Below are 20,692 nucleotides of genomic sequence, written 5' to 3' on the forward strand. Positions count from 1 at the left end.
CATGCACTTAAAGCTGTATCAACGTTACTGGGTGTGAACATTATGATCCACATATAGCAAACACTCTTAATGTCAATAATCCACAGATTTAAAAATGGGAGTGGAGAGTGAAGTAGGCTATTTTAGACTGAATAGAACATTATTATTACAAAGCTTTGAGGCAGCACTCAAACGCAGCATCATGCTCAAGGGCACTTAAGCAAAGCATATGTGTTGCAGTCTTCTTACCTTATATTCTCATTCTATCTCTATACTGCAGCCTAATTTTCCCATAGTTATTTCGGTCTACTCTGTAGCTATGACATCTATTGCATTCTTAAGGAGCACATCACTTGTTTTGCCAGGTGTCCAGTGTAGTGATAGCCTACATTTTGATCCTTTGAGTCGCTTGGACACATTACATGAAAGTTATTGAGAAAACATCATGAATTTTTCAAAGAAATAGTAATATAAAATAGAATAATTTCATCAACTATTTGTCGATTTGAAAATGTCTGAAAGGAAACAACATACAGCTAAGCTATGTTCCCAGTTTCATGATAACTGGATAAACATGTATTATAGGTAGTTATGGGAATTATGGCTAATTTTGAAATTTGCTCACATGTGCACTTGTAGTTGCACTATTGCTTGTGCATATGGACAGCAACATGATCTGCTTTTCAACCTAAATGACTCACTGAGACTGCAACCCATGATATCATTATGTGTGTATGCGGTTAATGTCTCTCAGTTATGAGATGATTAAAGCTGGGATGGGTTAAACTGGAAATGTGCTAATTAGGTTCCAGAAAAGTGCTTTGTAAATATAAAGTTGGCATTGTTTCCTACCTATTAATATCCCAGTTTTATGCTGGTAATTGTTGTTTAAGATTTAACTGTAATTATTTTGTAAGTAACTAAAAGAAATGCTAAGTCGATATTTTCAATATATATAGGTTTTAAAAGACAGCAAAACAGCTCCATCTTTTGGTGTGTTGTACTCATTACATTAATACTGTATATGTGGCAGTTCTCCTCTATCTGTAAAAGCACAGCCCTCGCTATATAATGACAGCAGATTGATATAAAATGATGGCTGCATTACGAAGAAAATGTCAGGAGTCAAAATTATCATAGCAAGTTATAATTATTGAGAAAATTGAACAATTTATTATTTTATGACAAGTCATGACATCATGTGATTCCCCAAACCATTTTAATCAAAAGCAGAAATGAAAGTAAGGATGTACTGCATCATTCAAATATAAAGAAGTTACGTCAAAGGGGTTATATGAGTCCATGTTGAGGAATGGAATTTTTTTTTTTTCTTCTGAACTTTATAAAATTAAACATGATATTTAGTGGAAAAATGCTCGTACCAAAATATCCCCCAAAAATCATACATTGCATCATAGGCCATATTTTAAATGTGATATAAAAGTGTGATAAGTGTTGAATAAAAAAATTCAAAGTCATTTGAATGAGTATAGGGCATTATGAAATGTCACAAAGGTAAAGACTCAGACGCCATATAAAAGATGAGAGGATATAGGTCATATGAAAGGTGAAGGGTCAGTGCCGTCACACATTTGCAGCTCCAGGTGTGATGTGATGCCGGAGAAGCGATCCTGCAGTGGCAACAGATAGCCCAAGGCTTCTCCCTGAACCACTGGGCCCATGTAACGGTAAGGACGGATGTTGAAGATCTTCACACAGTGCACTGGATAAAAAATATAGTTTTGTGGATATCATTGCCTTGTTATCTCCAGCTTGGACGTGTTGAAAAGTTGTTTTTTTTGTGCATACACTTTTACTTCAACAATTTTAGTATATAAATGACATTTCCAATGTAATAGAAAGAGATGGTGCTAAAGCCAAAAGTGACTTAATTCAGCTTACTGACACAATTAAGAATATATATATATATATATATATATATATATATATATATATATATATATATATATATATATATATATATATTCTTATATATATTCTTATATATATATATATATATATATATATATATATAATGTATATATGTGTGTGTGTGTGTGTGTGTGTGTGTGTGTGTGTGTGTGTGTGTGTACCAGTGAAAACAGGTTGATGTTTCTCTTACTTTACCTTTATGGGGTACATTTGTGTGAAATGAGTTAAAAGAACGTCTACATAAAAAGCTTTTCAACTCCATGTCTAAAATAGGCATAGGAATCAATGGCTGATCAATAATTAAAAATTATAATAATAAGAGAAAAGTAAAGGACTTTCCCCTTAAAATGTGGCATCTCCTTACCTTGGACAACTGCTTCTTAATAGCTATAAATCCTTGCTATAAATCTCCCATGCACTGTATACTGTTTGTACAAATGTATAACATACTGTACATGTGTCGATAAACATATTCTTAGGCCACCCAACAAATTTGAAATGTGGAGATAGCTGGCTCATAATTGCTCATTTATAAATTCAAATGGATTAACGCAGACTCAGGTCTGACCAGCTCCCTTTCATCAGTCTGCAGTCAAAAACAAGCCGGCTGCCAACTCAGAAACAAGCAACCTAAAAGTAGGCTAGTCTGCAGCGCAACATCATCATTAAAACCTACAAGCTCCTAATGATCAGTGTTTCAGCATTAATGTGGGTATCATAGCGAGGTAATGTGTCTCTGTGATGTCTAATCATGTCTGTGCTTTACCCTGAGATGAAAGGAGCTGACGGTGTTCTTCTGATAATACAGTTCAATTAGAGGTAGAGGCAGAATGAGGACTAATGATGTTTACTCATCACTCCAGCACCTTATCAGCTCAGGATGCTCTCAAAATACACACACGCTCACATATACACAGGCACAAATATACTTTACATTGCAATGGCATGTGTGCACTCTTCTGCCAGGCTCCATCGACACAAACACACAAACACTGATGCACTGCTTTGTTCTGTAATGATGGGTTATAGCGGGGGTCATTACTCATGAACAGCCTTTGATGGGGTTTGACATGCAGCTGGGTCCTGGTGTTAATGGCAACCAAGAGTTCAATGGAGTCTCAGCCCCTTCTCTCCAACACCTTGACTAATCCCTCTAAATCACTCCTTATTTTCATCCCCACCTAACGCCTCCACCATAATAAACTAACATCGCCTTTGCCCTAGCCATGGTCCCATACACTATAGATTATAGGAATTTACTTGCAGAGGTAACAGTAACGGGATTACAGTGGCTTAATAAAACCTATTTTTTTTCATTATTTGCTATTATAGCAAATATCAGGATGACTTCTAAAAGTAATTTCCAGAAAACAGGGCGGATGTGCCCAGCAACATCCATTGTTAGCCACGCTAGTAGGCACTGACGGTCACCCATTTGGTTGGTCCACCACTTTCAGTTGGCGATCCTGACTTTTCATCAAGTAGCATCATGGGTTTTCTAACAGTTTGGTTTTCTTTACTATGAGCATTATAGCCAAACAGAGCTAATGTGGCTGTACACTCCTTAGTCTTGTTGATTTATTATACAGTCATCATTAAGTTTGTAGAATAAGCTGTTTACTTTTCTTTTACTTAGTAGACAGATGCACTCAAAAGTCTTGACTTTAACATGTTGGTTGATATTATATCTGAAATATATTTGAACAGTTTTAAAGACTTGATCTTATAATTTTAAATGGTTATTAATAATCTCCAGAAATGTATCTCCCTTGCTGCACTCACTTTCAAGTACTGTATTGACATCTTGTCCTTCTTACCATCATTGACAAGTTTGACCCCATCAAACTGATTCCCAGTGGGTTCTTTCCGACTCACTGGACCCGCCAAAGAGCCTGAGAATGGAGCGCTGACAATGCCATAGTCATCACACACCAGGTCCACTGCTTTATGTAGGTAATTACCTCTGTAAGAGGAGCGACAGGAAAGATTGGAATTACACAGATATCGTAAAAGGCCTGTTTCAATTAGTCATATTTCAAGGAAGGAACTTCTTGTCTCTCTATGGGTGCAGTAGCCTACATGTCTACATGCCAGAGAAAGCTGGACTAATCACCTATAAAACTTTGGTCTCTCTTGTCATGTTAATATAGACATTTGGTTGTGAGTGAGTTGTGCCCTGAAATGACATCAACCATTGAATGATTACTAAAATGAAATAATCTATTTTCTCTCTTTGATGTGGAGCTGTTGTCATGTCTAGATAGGTTGACATCATAGACAGGTTGACCACACAGAAGGAAATGTCAGAAGCCACATAGTGAACAGTTTGAGAGAATATGCAACACCAGAAGTGCTGCATTACCAACTCATCTGCACTTGGAAGCTCTCATGTTGCAGCATTAGCAATCTTTTGAGGATTAAAAATTAGATCAGGACCTGTTGGAGTTGAAAGCTCCACAGCCATGCGCATCGCACGCCCTCACTCTGTTGTTGTGGTGACCAGCACAAAGGACACTCCAGGCTGCAACTACAGAGAAAGGTAAAAAAAAAAAAAAGTCCAATACTGTTCTTCTCCAAATACACCATATTTAAAGGTTGCTGCATTTCATTCCAAAAGGCCAAGCATAAAAATATATTTAAACATCTGAGACACCTCATGTTCTATTCATGTGGAAATAAGGCCAATTACAGCAGAAAGTCACTATTCAATGCCATTTATTCATGTCCTTTATATCACTGGTGTGTCAGACATTGATACAGCCTCACACCCACTATGACACATGTTCATGACTCAGACAGGAAAAAACAGTACACAACCTTTTTAATCCCTACTTGGCAAACAAATAGCAGTGTGTTTTTGTCACTGTCTGTGAAAGAAGTGTCTGAAGTAGCCAATTCTAACCTAGTGTTAGCGTTTGTGATCTATGCATATGTGGTATGTGTTTGCAGTCACGTGTAACTATACCTGGCATACAACACTGCCGCGTCTGGGCCCCTGAACACTTGTCCTTTAGGTATCTGCCTTGGCAGATGTATCGGCCAGACTGGCAGATGCCTCCCATTCTGGTGCAGGTAATGTCACTTTTTGGTCCCATGGAAACTCTCTTACTTCCTGTCTTCTTGACCTTTTTCTTTGGAGCCGCTGCCTTATGTCTCCCGTCATTTGCCGTTGTGTAATTTCTCATCACCTTGATGTTACTCTCAGCGTTCTTATCATGGCTTTGGAATTCTTCGCTCTTCCTCTTTTCATGTTCTAAAGCACAACTTAACAGGACATCTTAAGGAGAGATAAAAGGTATACTCAGCAAGTTAAGGAGGAAGGATTAAAAATGAGAATATGACAACTTTCTTAACGATTACATCAAACTATTTTGTGAGATTGTTTTTAGGATTATCTTCAATTTTGTATTTTGTATGCTCAGTATTTTAATGTTCACTCATGAGAGAATGCGATGAAAGCAATGATTTCTATGGGAGTCATCGCTCAAAATAGTGTATGGTAAATAACTATTACAGAGAATCTGAGTTAAGACCTAAAATGTACTAAGATGATTTTACTGTCTGTATTAAAATGACCAATCTACACCAAGTAGTTTAAATTGTGGTGCTGTTGAACTGTGTTGCATCATACAGAGAGGTGTTTCTGTTAATTTCTGTTATTTAGTTAGCCTTCCATTGTTGATATAAATGGGGTGGACAATATAATAGAAACACCTGCAGCACCACAAACTGCAGCCAGAATGATTGTACAGTTGAATCAAACCTCTCTAAACTTTATAACGTTCACGAAAATAGGATTTATTGGAGGACTGTCGTATTACATTACATTTTTTATATTACATGTCATTTAGCTGACGCTTTTATCCAAAGTGACTTCTTTCAACCTTGAAGGTACAAACTCCGGACAACAAGTAGTAAGTGCAAGTACATTAGCTTCAAATAAGCCAAACTGCAAAGAGCCATATGAAACTGCAGTTAGTTTTAGCTAGGTGGCAACTTAGTGTATGTATCTAATTTACACACATCTATCTACCTACTTACCTATTTATTATTAGTAATCATAAGTCATTTTAAATAGTGAGTGTTGAGGTGGGTTATATAGTTAAGTTGATTCACTTTAGGACTTAAAAACCGAACCACAACAAAAACTGAATTACTAGTCCCCAAAACGTCCTGATGCTGAAGCAGATTTGATACATTTCTAAGTCATACGACAATGCTGATTGCTTTGAAAATGCCATTAAAACCCTGTGATATGATAAAGAAAGCTAAAAGCACACCCTCTAGACTTCAACAACAGACAGACTTCAATGACATGAGTTCCTGGAACTGGCTTTTGATCATCTCCATGAAATACTTTTGTAGAGGTTATTCTTAAACATTTTTTCACAGTCTTTTGGTCTTAGCTCACTGCCTGGACACACTTGTTAAGAACTGTGTTTCTTGTCAATATAGACAGACAGAGTCATAGTTCAGTTATTCATAGTGTGTTTTCATTCTGATAGAATACTAATAACCCTGCCCAGACATGAGTCTTTGATCTTCATTAACTCTATTAACCTCAGAGGCACAGAAAGTATTTCAATCACGCTGCCCTGGCACAGGAACACATGCTGGGCTCAGTGATTGAAAGAAGCTGCTTATCAGAAGGCCTTAATGACTGAGAGACAGTCGGGCCGGATAGCTGGCTGTGGCATAGAAAAGTAATTTTCCTCAGCATGTGAACTAAAATTAGAAATGGCAAAAATGTTGTGACAAAAATGTAAGTGTGCCTGTTGCCTGAGTAACATTACCTTGGAGTAAGACTTTTATGGTGTTTTGCTAAATGGTTGTTAGTGCATAACTAGGTGATTACTATATTATGGGGCTGCTAGGGTGCTACTTTATCACTGTTTAGGTAGGTTGTTAGGGTGTCGTCATGTTGCTGCAATGTGGCGAATTTGATGTTCTTAGTGTCTGCAAGTTTTGGTTAAATGGTTGCTATGGTGTTTGGCGTGGTTATTAGGGCATTTTGAGGCACACCCACTAAATTCAAACCAGTCTCACTCTTCTCGAACCAAGGTGCTGAAACCTTTAAGCCCAACTCCTTCCTCTGTCACCAAGACCACATGTGATATATTCTTATGATATTGTGTGTATAGTTAGTGTGCTTGCCAGGCAACACACAACTATGCCTCGTACTTAATGAGTGTGCTCAATATGGCACAACACAGCCAAAATATGTATATTTATTATTGTTCCATCTTGATTTGACCAGAAACTCCTTCACACATGTTTCTGTGCCACCAAAACTTGTACAGCAAAAAACATGCACATCATTTAAGACAGTACAGTTAACCTTTAAAGTTACAAAACAAGGGATATCTAGTCAAAGAGTATCAACAGTATATCTGAATGGATTAAAGCAAACAGAGACAGATATAATTCTCAGTTCTGATTGGCTGGCATGTGTCCATTAATGCCACATAGGCTACAGATTTCTGGGTACCTCTAATAGAACTGCAGTGTGAGAGTTGTGTCCACTGTGTGGCATGAAAAGTATCTATGCAACAAGATGGTTGTCTCATTTTCATGTTGCTCAACAGTCCCTCTGATTTAGAGTGTGCCTGAAGCTTTGCAGCTAGATGCAATTATGTAATGTTGCATTAAACATTCAATCATGCTTTAAATGTCTCATCCACTTGCGCCAACACACATTCACTCCAGCAACAGGCCCGAAAACCCCCCAAGGTTTTTATTTACAGGAGTTTACAGTCTCCTAATAGGGTTCGGTTCATGGTAATCTCCAGGGGCAGGCAGATATTTATACACCATTCATTGTTTCTGTAACAGGAATCTTATTAGTGAACACTGGAATAGCAAATTGCTGTGTGTGTTTGTATGTGTGCCCACAAATGCATGTTTGTGCCTGTGCATGTGTCTCTATGTGTGTGCGGTCAATTTACAGGTAATTAAGTAATTTTACATAAATACTCCGAGCATACTGTACATGTTATGATGCATGTTAAAACTTGTACATTTTGCATACAGCAGGCTACTTACAGCATACTAGCAGAGTTGCAATAAGACAGACCCTCACCAGCAGTCTCATAATCAGGTCAGAATTCAAAAATCTGAAGAATGATGATAAAAACCAGAAGACTTAGGCAGGTAATTGCGTCATTCTCATATAAAGCAGCAGGCTAATATGCAGATTAGGGTTATTTATACATGCAAATTTCACCCTAAAATTGAAATATGGATTCTTGCACACTGACTCAGTTTATACAGTAGTAAATCTGTCTCAAATCTTAAGTGTCAATCAAAGCAGATCGAATACCCATATCTGACTGAATACTGCTCAGACTTTCTAGAGAGAGAAAATGTAACTATAAGTACAAGACTTACGGAGAAGTTGTAGTGTGGCCGCCGCCGGCACAGTAGGTAGGCACACAAAGCAGGGACTGTTGGAAAACCAGCCCGCTGTGGAAGCTGTAGTCCCTGGGTCCACTGGACGTTCCCCCACTGTCAATATTGATATTGGCCTTTGGAAAACACACCCATTTACTTGCTGGAAAAGGCTCATTTTATTGACTTTTTGTCGCTATACTGAAAGTTACACAGGGCTAGTTATTGGCCTCTGAGAAAAAGCACCTGGAAGTGAGGCTTGAACAAATATCCATCTAAAATGAGTTATTACCAACTGAGCAAAGGCATTGACGAATTTCATTTTAATCTTTTTTCTTTACTTTGTAAAGTTTTTCACAGCACAAAAATAAATTATTATGCGCTATCACAGCCTCATATGTCATATTATTGATTTGCTTTGCTTCAGAAAAGTCTCAATCACACTTTTTTAATCATGTCTTTGTAAGACAGTAAATTATAATGCAGAAACTGTACTGACTCTTATTTAGTTTATTGGATGATTTATATACTTTTAGTTCAGTGTAAATTATGTAGAAGAATCACCAGGTAATGCAAAATTATGATATTTATAATATTAGATGGACATCTTATTACAGTTTCTCAAGTTATTATATTGCAACCCTGTCGCCTAGAAATTACGTATAAATAGTACCTATTTGTTTCCCCAATTACATTGTGGTGGCAAATGTAATTACTGCCTGGATTATGTTCACAGACATATCAGACAGTTGGTACAATGTCAACTGCTGCAAAGCTGCAATCCGGAATTATGTAACCATTCTTTGTGCCAGTCCAAAAAGGCAGTATGAGTTTTTACAAATGTTATATTTTCACTGCAGCAACTGTACAGTAAACATGCAATAAAGATTGTGACTGCTTTTATGACACCCTTTTATATAAACCAATTAGTATTTGCAGTGCAGTGAGCAGGCATAAGACTGTTGTGTCAAGCTTTACCGCTGTGTGGCCTCACGCTGTCAGATCCTGGCTTCTCCCCCTTAACAAGACAAAAGAAATCATTATTCTCCATGCATGAGCCTGGCATCTATTAAGAGATAATTAGCTTTCAGGCCTCACACAATGCGATGTAAGTCAATCAATGGTATGAATTTTGAGTGTACAGTAGATATACATGGACACCTGCAGTAAAGCACGTAGGTGCAGTTGACCTATATGTGGTGAAAGCTAAATACAGAAAATCTGATTTCTTCAAGGTTATGTGTATGGTAATCCAGTTCAAATGTTAAGAGGAAACAATGTGAAGGTAATCCCTCTGAACAAACTAGTCTTATCTGGCATGAGCATAAAGATGATTCATGCATAGTAGAAGTTAGAGATGGTGTGCAACTCAAACAACCCTACTTTTGTTTCTTTTTTTATTAATATCAGGAATAAAAGTGTTGCTCTATTACCACACCTACATGGAAATAAAGCTCAGAAATGAATGGTTATTTGTATTTGGTTGCTTATTCAAATTGATCTTCATCTGTATGTCCAAGTGTATCTTTCTCTACTGATGAATTGCGGTGCAGATGAGGTCACTGGAGAATTAAAATGCTTTTATTCTGATTTGGCACTGGTTACTCTCTCTGAATTAGAATGTACTGAGTGTAGGGGAATGGGCTCAATAGTGGCCAGTGGAGAGTTGAGCTTTTTTGCAGCCAGACAGCTTTAATAATCAAATATCTGGCCAGGGAGGATTAAACTGATGAACCATATGGCTTGGAATTTGAAAAGGAGGGAGGGAATTAGGGGGCGAGGGAGACCAATAAAAGACAAAGAATATGGGGAGAATAATGAGAGATGGAGTAATAGTGCTCAACTGTGAGTGAGTGAGTGAGTGAGTGAGTGAGTGAGTGAGTGAGTGAAAAAGAGGGGCAGTGGAAATGAGGTAGTGAAAAAATAGGCAGAAAAAAACTTTTAAAAAAAAGAACGAGAGGGGATAAAAAAAACAAAGATAAAAAAAGGACAGCCAGCCGAAGACGAGAAAAAAGCAGTAGAAGCTCCAGCCAGCCTGCCTGCATCCTAAACACTCTCTGCTCCGGCAGAGGAAAGGCTTGTGTTGACTCTTTGAGAACCCTTTGATAAACATGGCTACTTAAATAGAAACACAAGGCACATTCTTCAAACTCCTAGGAGGATAGGACTGACATTTCACTCCGGCTTCTCTGTCAGTTAGTTCTGGCAATTCAACAAGAGGGAGTAGAGATGCCACAAGTGTTTCCTAGCAACAGTTTGCTGCAAAACCCCCCGCCCCCCAATCCTCCTCCCCATCCTTTAAACTCCCTCCTTCCCTGAGATACGAGTTGCAGCAATGCACCACTTGCCTCAGACCTGAAATACATTCTAATTTTCCTGACTCTCCCTTGCTCTCCCTCCTGTTCCCTTCAGCAAACTGCCAGGCCTGCATCAAATGACATTCAGGCCCCTGTCATCTGTGAAAGAAAAAGCACACAGCGAGGCTTTCCCCTGTGAAGGTTGAAGGCACTGTAACTGAGAACTATTGGCAGACAGAATATGGAAAGAACGCAGCGATATTTCACCCTTTTACAAACTGAGCGGTTACTGGGGATGAGCCTGAATTTTACTCTTTCATTCCATTATTACTGCAAGTCTTTCTGCGGCTCAGGTGAAAGGAGCATCTCACAAAAACAGGCTTGTGAAAAAGCTCTGTGGTCTTTTGATGGATTGGAACTGCTCAGTGGGTCTGAACCAACTTTCTCAGCCCAGTCACACATACTTGGCTCTGTCGATTTGTAAACATATTGGTGGGGTTTGGGGAGCAGGTGTTTAGCTAGCCTAAGCAGCCAAACACAGTGCCATAGGGCAGGGTATGAACTCTGCAACGCTGGGGGCAGCAGACAGGGGGCACCAAAGTCTAAATAATGCATTCTACTAAAAGCATTTCCATGTCTGCCAAGGGAGGGCTTTCAGAGGACGTTAGTAGATGGACTGAAGTCTGGTCACACGTCTCTGTCTTTCTCCAAGTCTGCAGGGAGCAAAACAACAACATTTAGTCAGAGCATATCCTTTAAAATATACAAATTCGTCCATGTCTTTCATCCCTCTCGTGAATTGAACGACAGTACAAGTTAAAAGCCGACCTGAGCAACTAGCAGAGAGACAACAAAGCAGAATATGAGTGGAATCCTAAGGCCCATCAGCCTCAAAGGCATGGGCGAGCATCAAATGAAAGAGACCAGTTGCAATGCTATTCCAGAGCATTTCATCTGATATTCTCCAAATGATTTTACACAGCTTGAGTACAGAGGGAGAAGTCATATGACATGAATACTCGTACATTATTTTTTCTTCATTTATTATCCTATAATAATGTTGTTTTCTGTAATTGAATGAAAATGAAGTTGGCATTTGGAACAGTTTTTGCAAAAAAGGTAACTGCTGTGTATCTTTGACACTTCAACCTTTTCTTCATGTTGCTTCACAGCCGTCGTTCTGAGAGAATTAATGGAGCCCCTGACACAACAAAGACCGGGGTGAAGGAGAGAAAATATGTAAGAGTAATACTAGATCGTTGGAGAGAACGAGGGCGAGAGCGAGGGAGAGCTTCAAGGATTGAAGCCTTTGAACTGTGCAAGAGTGGACACACCGACAGTGGTGAATGTGATAAGCCAAGACAATGAATGTCAAGCATGTCACGGACAATCGTGTATGGATCAAAGTGCGGTTTCATGACTGATGGATCAGCGCAGAGTGAGAATATCAAACACAGCGGGGAGGGTGGCTAAATCACATCCCCTCACTTTGATGAGGAAGAAGGCAGAGGTACCCAGAGGAAGATGAGGTGGAGCAGGGGAATACATGAATTAAGAGAGAGCAAAGTCACTGCTGAAGAACATGGTAGTCAACTGTGTTACATTCCCTAGCTCCCTAGCATCTCAAACCAGCTGGGGAGCAAAAACAAAAGATAGGAGGGCATCTCCTTTTAAACTGCTGGTTTAAAAACAGTTCAGGTTCTTTCCTTTTAATGGAGACTTTATAAGCTGAAGATTCCCACTTTAGTTTCTTAGCCTGGATAGCCATGCAGGAACGTGTACCACAAAAGCCTCACACATTTCAGCTACACAAGTGCAGAATAATGTTGTTGATGTTAAGGATTTATCTGCAGAAGCTCATCCAAGTTGTTAGATGTGGCAAGGCCCAGACATACTGCAGCCGCTGGATCGATTAGCCTGCAAGGTGAGGTTGCATTGATGAGTGAACAACACAGATGTCCCCCGTTATCACATCAAAGATTGTTGTTGCAAGCTCATATAGGAGAAACAGACCTCTGTAAGTCAGGACAATACATTAGAAGTAAGTTCAAAAAGTCTCTCAGTCCTATCTAGCTCTTACTCTCATCCAGGCAACATCTCATTTAAAGTCTGTTCATTAAGAAGTACCTAATTACACCCAGATTATCTATAATTATAGTGTTTTTACATCACACTTCCAAGATAAAACTCCTTCAATGCAGCTTCAATATATAATTAGCCTTCGTAAGCACCTACTATACACATAATGAGAAAGAAATTGATACTAATACACCTGTCTACCAGGCAAAGAAGAAAGTACCAACTACAAAGACACAAAATAAACCTTTTCACAGGGATGATTATTATCTAACTGAATACTACAAGTTGATCCCCTGCTGGGATAATACTCTGCTAAACAGAAAAAGAGAGTGTCCATGTTATGTATCAGTGAAATAAGAATAGCCAAAGAAAGGAGTATGTAAAATGTGCATTTTATGAACAATCAAGGCAGAAAACTGCTTGGGACCCCAACGAATTGAGGGGGGCTTCCAAGGAATGACTGATTTGACTCCACAGTATTGACAGCCACAGCAAAATAGCCTCCCTAAAACTACTGCTGCATTGGCATAAACCTGCAAATCTCCCTAAAATGGCCCTGTTTCACTCTGGTACACCTGCCTACTGTGACTTTCAGTTTGTTTTGAAGCGGAAGCTCTAATCCTGACATGCAAAATGAGAAGTTGTCCTTCCAGCAGCCACAAAAACAAAGAGAAAAAAGTGGAAGAACTGCAGGAAACAGAAACAGCATAGTGCTGCAGGTGGAGCAGCAACTAAGCAACCTAAAGATGAAATGTTTGCAGGTTTTTTTCTTCTTTTACTATGAGACATTTAGCACTGGGTGGTAGCTTGCTCTTACAATATAATAACAGCAAAAAAGTAAGCTAACTTAGCTAGATAAGAATGTATTTTAGCGACCATTTACATAAGGAAATAAATGATTTTAGACAAAAATGGCACATATAAGCGGCTTTGCTTACTCAGGGTAATACAGAGTTTCTCCGGCCATATCTTTAGCCATGCAGCATAAATAAATTGAACAATAGGCTTGGGAAACCAGCTTGTGCTGTCAAACCTATTGATCTATTTGTTTTTTTAAATGAAAGAATACTCACATAACTGATTTCAAGAATTCATTGCATTGATGTTTTTTTCTCTTTTGCAGCTAAAATAAATAAATTATTAAACATAGTCATTCATTTGATTTATTCGGAACTATTTAAACAAAACCCACAGCTGTGTTCATTTTATGTAATTTATACAACCCTGGGCTTTTCCCCTTTTTGTTTTGTTCAGAAGGGCCTCGTCAGATGGTCCTCTTTAGACCCTTATCACCTCTGAAGAGATGACAGAGAGAAACAGAGGGACATAGATCATTTTGCATGGTCACCTGTCAATGACTTGACTGGGCAGTAATCCGTTATTTCAGCAATACTTGGGGATTGAAAATGTCAACTGCTTTGTCTGTCACATCTTTCTCTCACTGTGGGGATACTCAGATTTTAGTTTGGCCAGAAGATGGCAGTAATAATCCACCAGTGGAGGCCACTGAGGCAGGCAGGTGGCACGTTGCAACAGCAGGAATCTCATAGGTTAATTACGTAGCACTCTCATGCCAGGGAATGTGATCATTCAAACAGTATCTAACTGGATAGAAGCACAGAGAGAGATCAGGAGAGAGAGATAAAAAGAAAATGTGTGTGAGAGTGGAGGCAAGTAGAGAAAAAAGAGAAATTGTTTGTTTTGCTTGCTAATGATTGTGTCACAGTGTTTGCTTGCTAATAATCTACACACATCATCTCAAAGTGTCGTAACAGTGTTAAAGTGCTCATATTATGCTCATTTTCAGGTTCATAATTGTATTTAGAGGTTATATCAGAATAGGTTTACATGGTTTAATTTTCATAAAACACCATATTTTTCTTGTACTGCACATTGCTGCAGCTCCTCTTTTCACCCTGTGTGTTGAGCTCTGTGTTTTAGCTACAGAGTGAGACATCTCACTTCTGTTCCATCTTTGTTGGGAGTCGCACATGCACAGTACCTAGGTAAGTTCTACTACCCAGTCAGAAGCAGAGTATGAGGGCGTGCCACGCTAGCAGCTAGGCGAGTATTATATATATATATATATATATATATATATATATATATATATAGATTACTTCCGTGACGAACGTGCGTCACTTTGTAACACACGTTCGTCACGGAAGTAAAGGCTGGACTACAATAGAGCTGTTTGGAGCAGTTTGTGAACAGTGTTTTCTGTTGGACATGGTAACTCCCTTTGGGGTGGACTTTGAGTTTTTCACTTTGTAAACCTATAACGTGCACAAAAAAGATATATAACACAATAAAGGAAAGGGAAAAAGCCAAACAGCATAATATGTGTTCATATATACATATATAGAAAGAAAGAACAACGTTACTGGAAATAAACTAGGAAAAGAGAGTGCTACAGTGTGTTCTAATGGACCTACCCTGTACAGTCAATATGGGCGGGAAGCATGGACATTGTTAACAGTCATAAGGAGTCATTAGTGTCACCACAGTCGGACACAGATACTATAAAGAATGCACATGGGTACCTTTTTTCCCATTTAGCACAGAAAGCATTGACCAACTTGGTAAAGAAGCACAGTGTGTGCGAGAGTGTATCCCAATTATGCTGTACTCCCATGGTGGCAATGTTCTTACCTTATCCCAATGTATGAAAATGGTCTTTTGTCACTGGAATCACCAGTGATTTGAATATTTTCTAGGACACTACAGTATGATTATGTCATACGCAAATATACTGTACACACCGCCTTGATGTTAGAATTCACGCAGTGTGACACAGGAAGGGCAATATTGTTCTCATGAACTGCTGTAGTCCAGTGGTTCTCAACCTTTTCGAGTCGCGACCCCCCCAGAATAATGAGGTTGGTGTTCGCGACCCACCCCCCAACCCCCCTCGACAACAAGAGAAAGAGAGCTGCAAACTGGTATCCACACGCCTTCCCCGGCTGATTTTGAGTGATTTTTTTGTGAATGCTCTGACTAATACGTGTAAACAAATAATGCTTTGCTTTTCAGTTTAGTTTTAGTATTAGCAGCTAGCCCCAAGCCTTGTCTAATATGCTCCAGACTCTGTAGATTTTTGATGCATTTATGACTTTTTCTCATGACTGACACTATGCATAATTGAACATAATCACAAAGTACAGTGACAGATAAAAGATAAAGATTCTGTCTGTCCAGCGCTCACATTATCACATGGCCTTGAGTCTGAGCTCTTCTATTGTCTTTCTCTGTCCCAGTTCTCTGCATAGAATGCCTTGTGATGAAGATTGAGTGTTCAATAAAGCAGATAAGGGCTTTAGAGTTCTTTTTGAGGGGGTACAAAGTTTAAAGAGACAGAGAAGAAAGTTATGTGACAGGGAAGACAAGGCGATCTGGGAGACCTGAAAGAAAAGTCAAAAAAGAGAAAGACTCCTCAAAGAAATAACAAAATGCGAGGGGGCAGGAGTCGCTGTGTGCTGTGCAGTTCGATCCTCATCAGTTAGGAGTATGCCAGTGGATGGGTTGGAGGGGTAAGAGAGACACCCAATAGGGAGTGACACACATCACCCAACACCGCTCTTGTCTGCAGAAATGTCTCAATCCTATTCTCTAAAACTTACTTTTCTGCTATCACCTATCCAACTTTCCTAAAAAAGTAACTTTCACAAAATCTGAAGACTATGGTTTCCTTTAGCATTGATTGAAAAGCTCTCCAAAACTACATAGCACAATAATATGCATCATAACTCAACAGTACATCGAACCTAGAGTCTCCAAGTCCTGTTAAATATCGCCCATCCTCACTTAGACAAACTATGAAACCAAAGAGCATGTGAGTGAAGCGGAGCATGAACGAGCGGGGAGTGCGAGAAGGAGGAATTTGGATGGCGCGCAGAGCAGATTTTTAACATGTTGCAGCGTCACCTTATCTCCTGCTCCATCAAGTACCAATTTTGTGAGTTCGAAGCATGCCTGAGCCCGTCTCTGTGTTATGCAGCACAGTACATGCAGATGAAGTGCCACCGATGCCTGTCATCTGGTGTACTTTTTGGTGGCAGAGCTCCGGGCATGAAGGGAGAGTGGGTGCCTGATAAAAACAACGCAGCATTTTTTTTTAAACGTTTTTGAGATAGTGGTAAGTGATTGAGTTGAGCGTGGAGCGATATTGAGTGGAGCGGCCTGCAGCAGCTTTGAGCTGTGGAGCTGACATGCTCTAACATATATAACTTTGGACTGCTGGATGCACATAAGACTGCATTGGCAGAGGCAATGGGGCCCTTGTCCTTAACCTGCATTAATTGATATACTTGGCTGCTTGGAGTAGTGCAACAAGCTGTAAACACAACATAGACATATTATCACCTTACAAAGTTGGTAAATGTGTAAAAGTAAAACATTTATGTCAAGTGTTAACCACAATTTCAATATGAAAAATCACACTCCTAGTGGATCAGCAAAGCATAAACTTTAAGAAAAGAAAGGTTGAGATGAGAAGAGTTGGAGTGGAGTGATGACTTACAGAAGGCAAATGAAAGCATGTGGTTCAGGTAGAGCATATTTCACTGCTGTATGTAATATAATTAGAGCAAACTATGTAGAATGTGGTTAATATTATCAACCAAAACCATCAAAGTAAGTTGTCTGTACGTAAGAGCCCTAATGAATTTGTGCCCAATTCCCATGGTTAAGATAACCAGATCGATGATTGTTGGAGAGCATAGTGAGAGAAGGTGGAGCTTGTTTGAAGGCAAATAAATTAATGTTGGCAACTGACCCATATAAATAGAAAAAAGTTAGAATGAATGCACTGTCTAATGATCCTCCACCTACTAATAAGAAATGACAGATGTAAAAGCAATGCTTCATTAATCTTACCTCAGCAAGCATCAAATAGAAAGTACTAACAATTAAAAAGGGCTTTCCAGTGACACACAGCTTGCTTCAGTTGTGTTCCACAACTGAACATGTGATGCCTTTTCCATTCCCAAAAATAGTTGTAATTGTATTGGCATTCCTGCTGCACAAACATGAGCTGGCACTTGAGCTTTGACCACAGGATTAAGAAATCAGTTCACATTTTAAGTGATAGGAGCAATGTCTTTCAATGCAATGACAGTTTGGAGAATAACGATCCTTTAGATCGATCTTTTTTCCAGTCATGTGAAAATATCCAAAACTAAGAAAATTATTGACAACATCAGGTGAAAGGAAAATTAAGCAAACAGTAGCTTACACATACACTACAATGGGTGGAAAGCAGGGAGACATTCTGGAAAAAGGCTTCAGGCCATGTGGCCATGAAAAGGATTAAGTTGCTGGGGGAAGAATAGAATGAATGAAGGAATAAAATGATATTGAGATATTGAGGATGGATGGATTACAAGCACCATAAAACATAAAATCCTTTACAGACATTCCACAATAGGAATAGTTAAGGTGAGATTACTACATCAGTGGTGAGCACACACAGAAACACACACTCTTTCAGACATGCATGGCTATGGGGTATGCAGTACAATTCTATCAGACGTTTGCGCTCCCTTTCAAAAACATTGAATTGTGCGCACACTCCTACACATGCACACAGAAGCATTATATCTCTGGTGTTCACCTTGACTTAGCAGAGGGCTGTCTTCATAAATCCCTCCTTATCTCGGGTCTCAAATGCACCCAGATATATGACCATGGAATCTGACTGAAATATGTAACACTATCAGAAGCGGTGATGGACACAACCATCCTCAACACACACACACACACACACACACACACACACACACACACACACACACGCACGCACACGCACACACACACGCATTTACTTTTGTTACTTAGCACAGTTCCGTCAAAGGGGCCTTTAAAGCAACACTAGAGAACTTTTCCCGCTTCGGTCCCCACGTTTAAGAAGAAATAGCTAACAAGACATGTATAATGGTCAAAAAAGCAGCCAGCCTTCAGTTAGTATTCCCCAATCATCATCAGCTAGCTTAATGTTATGCCCAGTTGGTTACTGTAACACAAGCAGCACTCACACAGAAGTCCTGACCTCACAGTGAAGCTGCAGGGCTCACACACCCTCTAACTCTGAAGAAGATTATTCCTGATTGTAGGCTTATCGGTGTGTAACCTTGGCAAGCCAGCTAAGAGCAAACAACATATATTATACAGTAAGTGCAATAACTTTAGAGTACCAGAACTCACATTTCTCCTCTTTGGTAGAGGCATCCCCCCAGTCCCTGTGAGGTAACATATACCAAATTAGTCTCTCTACTAAACAGAGAGAGACCAAACTGATAGTAATCATCCATCAAATTCCATAAGACAGCAAACAAGCAACCCTGCAAAAAAAGTTGAAGTAACACTAATGTGTCGAAGTAGCATTACTGTGATTAGTGACTGTAATAAAATTACTGAATTAGGGCCGTTAGTGATTCTTATGCGAGCATATCTTGGCATTAAGGAAAAAGTACATCTTTGCTGATAATCTATGTAAAAACTTTTAATGTTTGCAAAATAAGATAATAGATCACACAATGTCTATTTAACATTTATGAAATACAATATACAGGTGCCATTTAAATTAGCTAAAAAGTACTTTCTAGATTGCTATCCCTTGTGATTTATGTGATATTGTGTTAATGTGTGTATCAATATATGCTGTTTTCCTAGAACATAGTCTTTTCATAATCATTCTAAATTGCAAATATGCTGCATATCAGTTATAGGGTGTGAAGGATGAAGTAACTTCAGAAGTGCCAACACTCTTCCTGTAGTCATATCTTAACATATCCCATGTTCCTGCATTCGTTCACACACAGACAACCTGTCAGACAATCAAACAGACAGTTACACAGGCATCTCCATTTAACACCCTTCTCTCTTAAGGCCTGTACTAACAACTCTCTACACAGAGTAGATGGAATAAAGAGAGAGGTGTGTGAATGGAACAAGGTTGGTAAAGACACCTGGGAACCCAAACATGTCAGTGCTTGGAGTGCTAACTGGCTGATGCAGATCTTGCTGAGTATCTTAAAAACCAGAGCCATCGTCTGGGGAAAGGAGGAAGTGAAATATGTTGTAAGAAGACTCTAAAGATGGAGAGTGGTTGAAAATTTAGAGACAAGTTCCAAGGGCAGGGAAAGAGGGGATTGGAGTGTGAAAAAGAAAGAGGAGAGAGTCGGATGTGCACAGAGAGGACATAAAAAGAGAGCCATTTCAGAGCCACAAAGCACTGAGGGATAAGAGGAAAAGGAACACGGTAAGAACACCAAGGTTGGAGCCCTGGCATCCAGAGGGACAACCCACCTGCAGAGCAAAGCCACTGGGCATTGACACAGCCCCTTCCATGATTAATAGAGCTGCCACTTGACAAACGCAGCACTGTGTACGTGACCTACTTCATGATAGCAGAAATGCAACATTCCTTCTTCTCCTGCTCCTCTTTCCCCCCTCTTTTTCCCTATGTCAAATGAGGAACAACTACTCCATCTACAACTTCTCTATCTGCTGTATTTTTTGTTGTTGGAGTTTTGCTAATGTCCTGCCTTGATCTGGGGCTATAAAGATCCTCTGCGCTACTGGGCCTGCCTCTTACCTGTGATTGCAGAGGGACTGTCCAGGGTAGGACATTATTAAGTATTTGTAACAATGAGGTCCGATAGTTACGCATTGTAACTCAAGATTCTATAAGTATAGGCGTAGCCCTCTAAGGGCTGTCGCTATTGGATTAATCCCTTGCGCATGCGCAGTCGTGAAGATTTCTTTCGCGCCCTGTGCCCCGCACGGGCCTCTCTTAAGTCCGCAGATACTGTATGTTACAGTGGCGCGACCAGAGATCTTCTCCCAACATCAACATTTTTCTTCAGCCAATGTTAGTGGGGCAGGTGGCCTGAACCTTAGAGGGCTACGCCTATACTCATAGAATCTGGAGTTACAATACGTAACTATTGTTCGATTTTGTATAGGCTTCGCCCTCTAAGGGCTGTTGCTATTGGGTTAGGACGAAGCTGATGTAGTCA

General features: G+C 39.5%; 1 protein-coding gene across 1 annotated transcript; it reads right to left on the reverse strand.

Moving 5' to 3' along the window:
* Positions 1-1,182: 1,182 nt before the first annotated feature.
* Positions 1,183-20,021, reverse strand: LOC116052749. The gene is made up of 7 exons (XM_035991015.1): positions 19,980-20,021; positions 8,299-8,435; positions 7,954-8,024; positions 4,877-5,188; positions 4,348-4,438; positions 3,729-3,874; positions 1,183-1,702 (listed from the first exon to the last, which is right to left on the reverse strand). Exons 1-7 carry the CDS (start codon positions 20,019-20,021, stop codon positions 1,536-1,538), a joined length of 966 nt encoding a protein of 321 aa, XP_035846908.1. The 3' UTR covers positions 1,183-1,535.
* Positions 20,022-20,692: the final 671 nt, after the last annotated feature.

The sequence above is a fragment of the Sander lucioperca genome, chromosome 13 (assembly GCF_008315115.2).
Source record: "Sander lucioperca isolate FBNREF2018 chromosome 13, SLUC_FBN_1.2, whole genome shotgun sequence".
Lineage (NCBI taxonomy): Eukaryota > Metazoa > Chordata > Actinopteri > Perciformes > Percidae > Sander > Sander lucioperca.

What these genes read in the sequence shown, in the direction of transcription:
- LOC116052749 (XM_035991015.1), bottom strand. Translation starts at nt 20,021, where the DNA reads ATGGAAGGGGCTGTGTCAATGCCCAGTGGCTTTGCTCTGCAG. An exon ending in GGAGCTTTCAACTCCAACAG is followed by an intron (nt 3,875 to 4,347) that starts GTCCTGATCTAA and finishes CTCCTCTTACAG; the next exon opens with AGGTAATTACCTACATAAAG. An exon ending in GGTCAAACTTGTCAATGATG is followed by an intron (nt 1,703 to 3,728) that starts GTAAGAAGGACA and finishes TTTTTTATCCAG; the next exon opens with TGCACTGTGTGAAGATCTTC.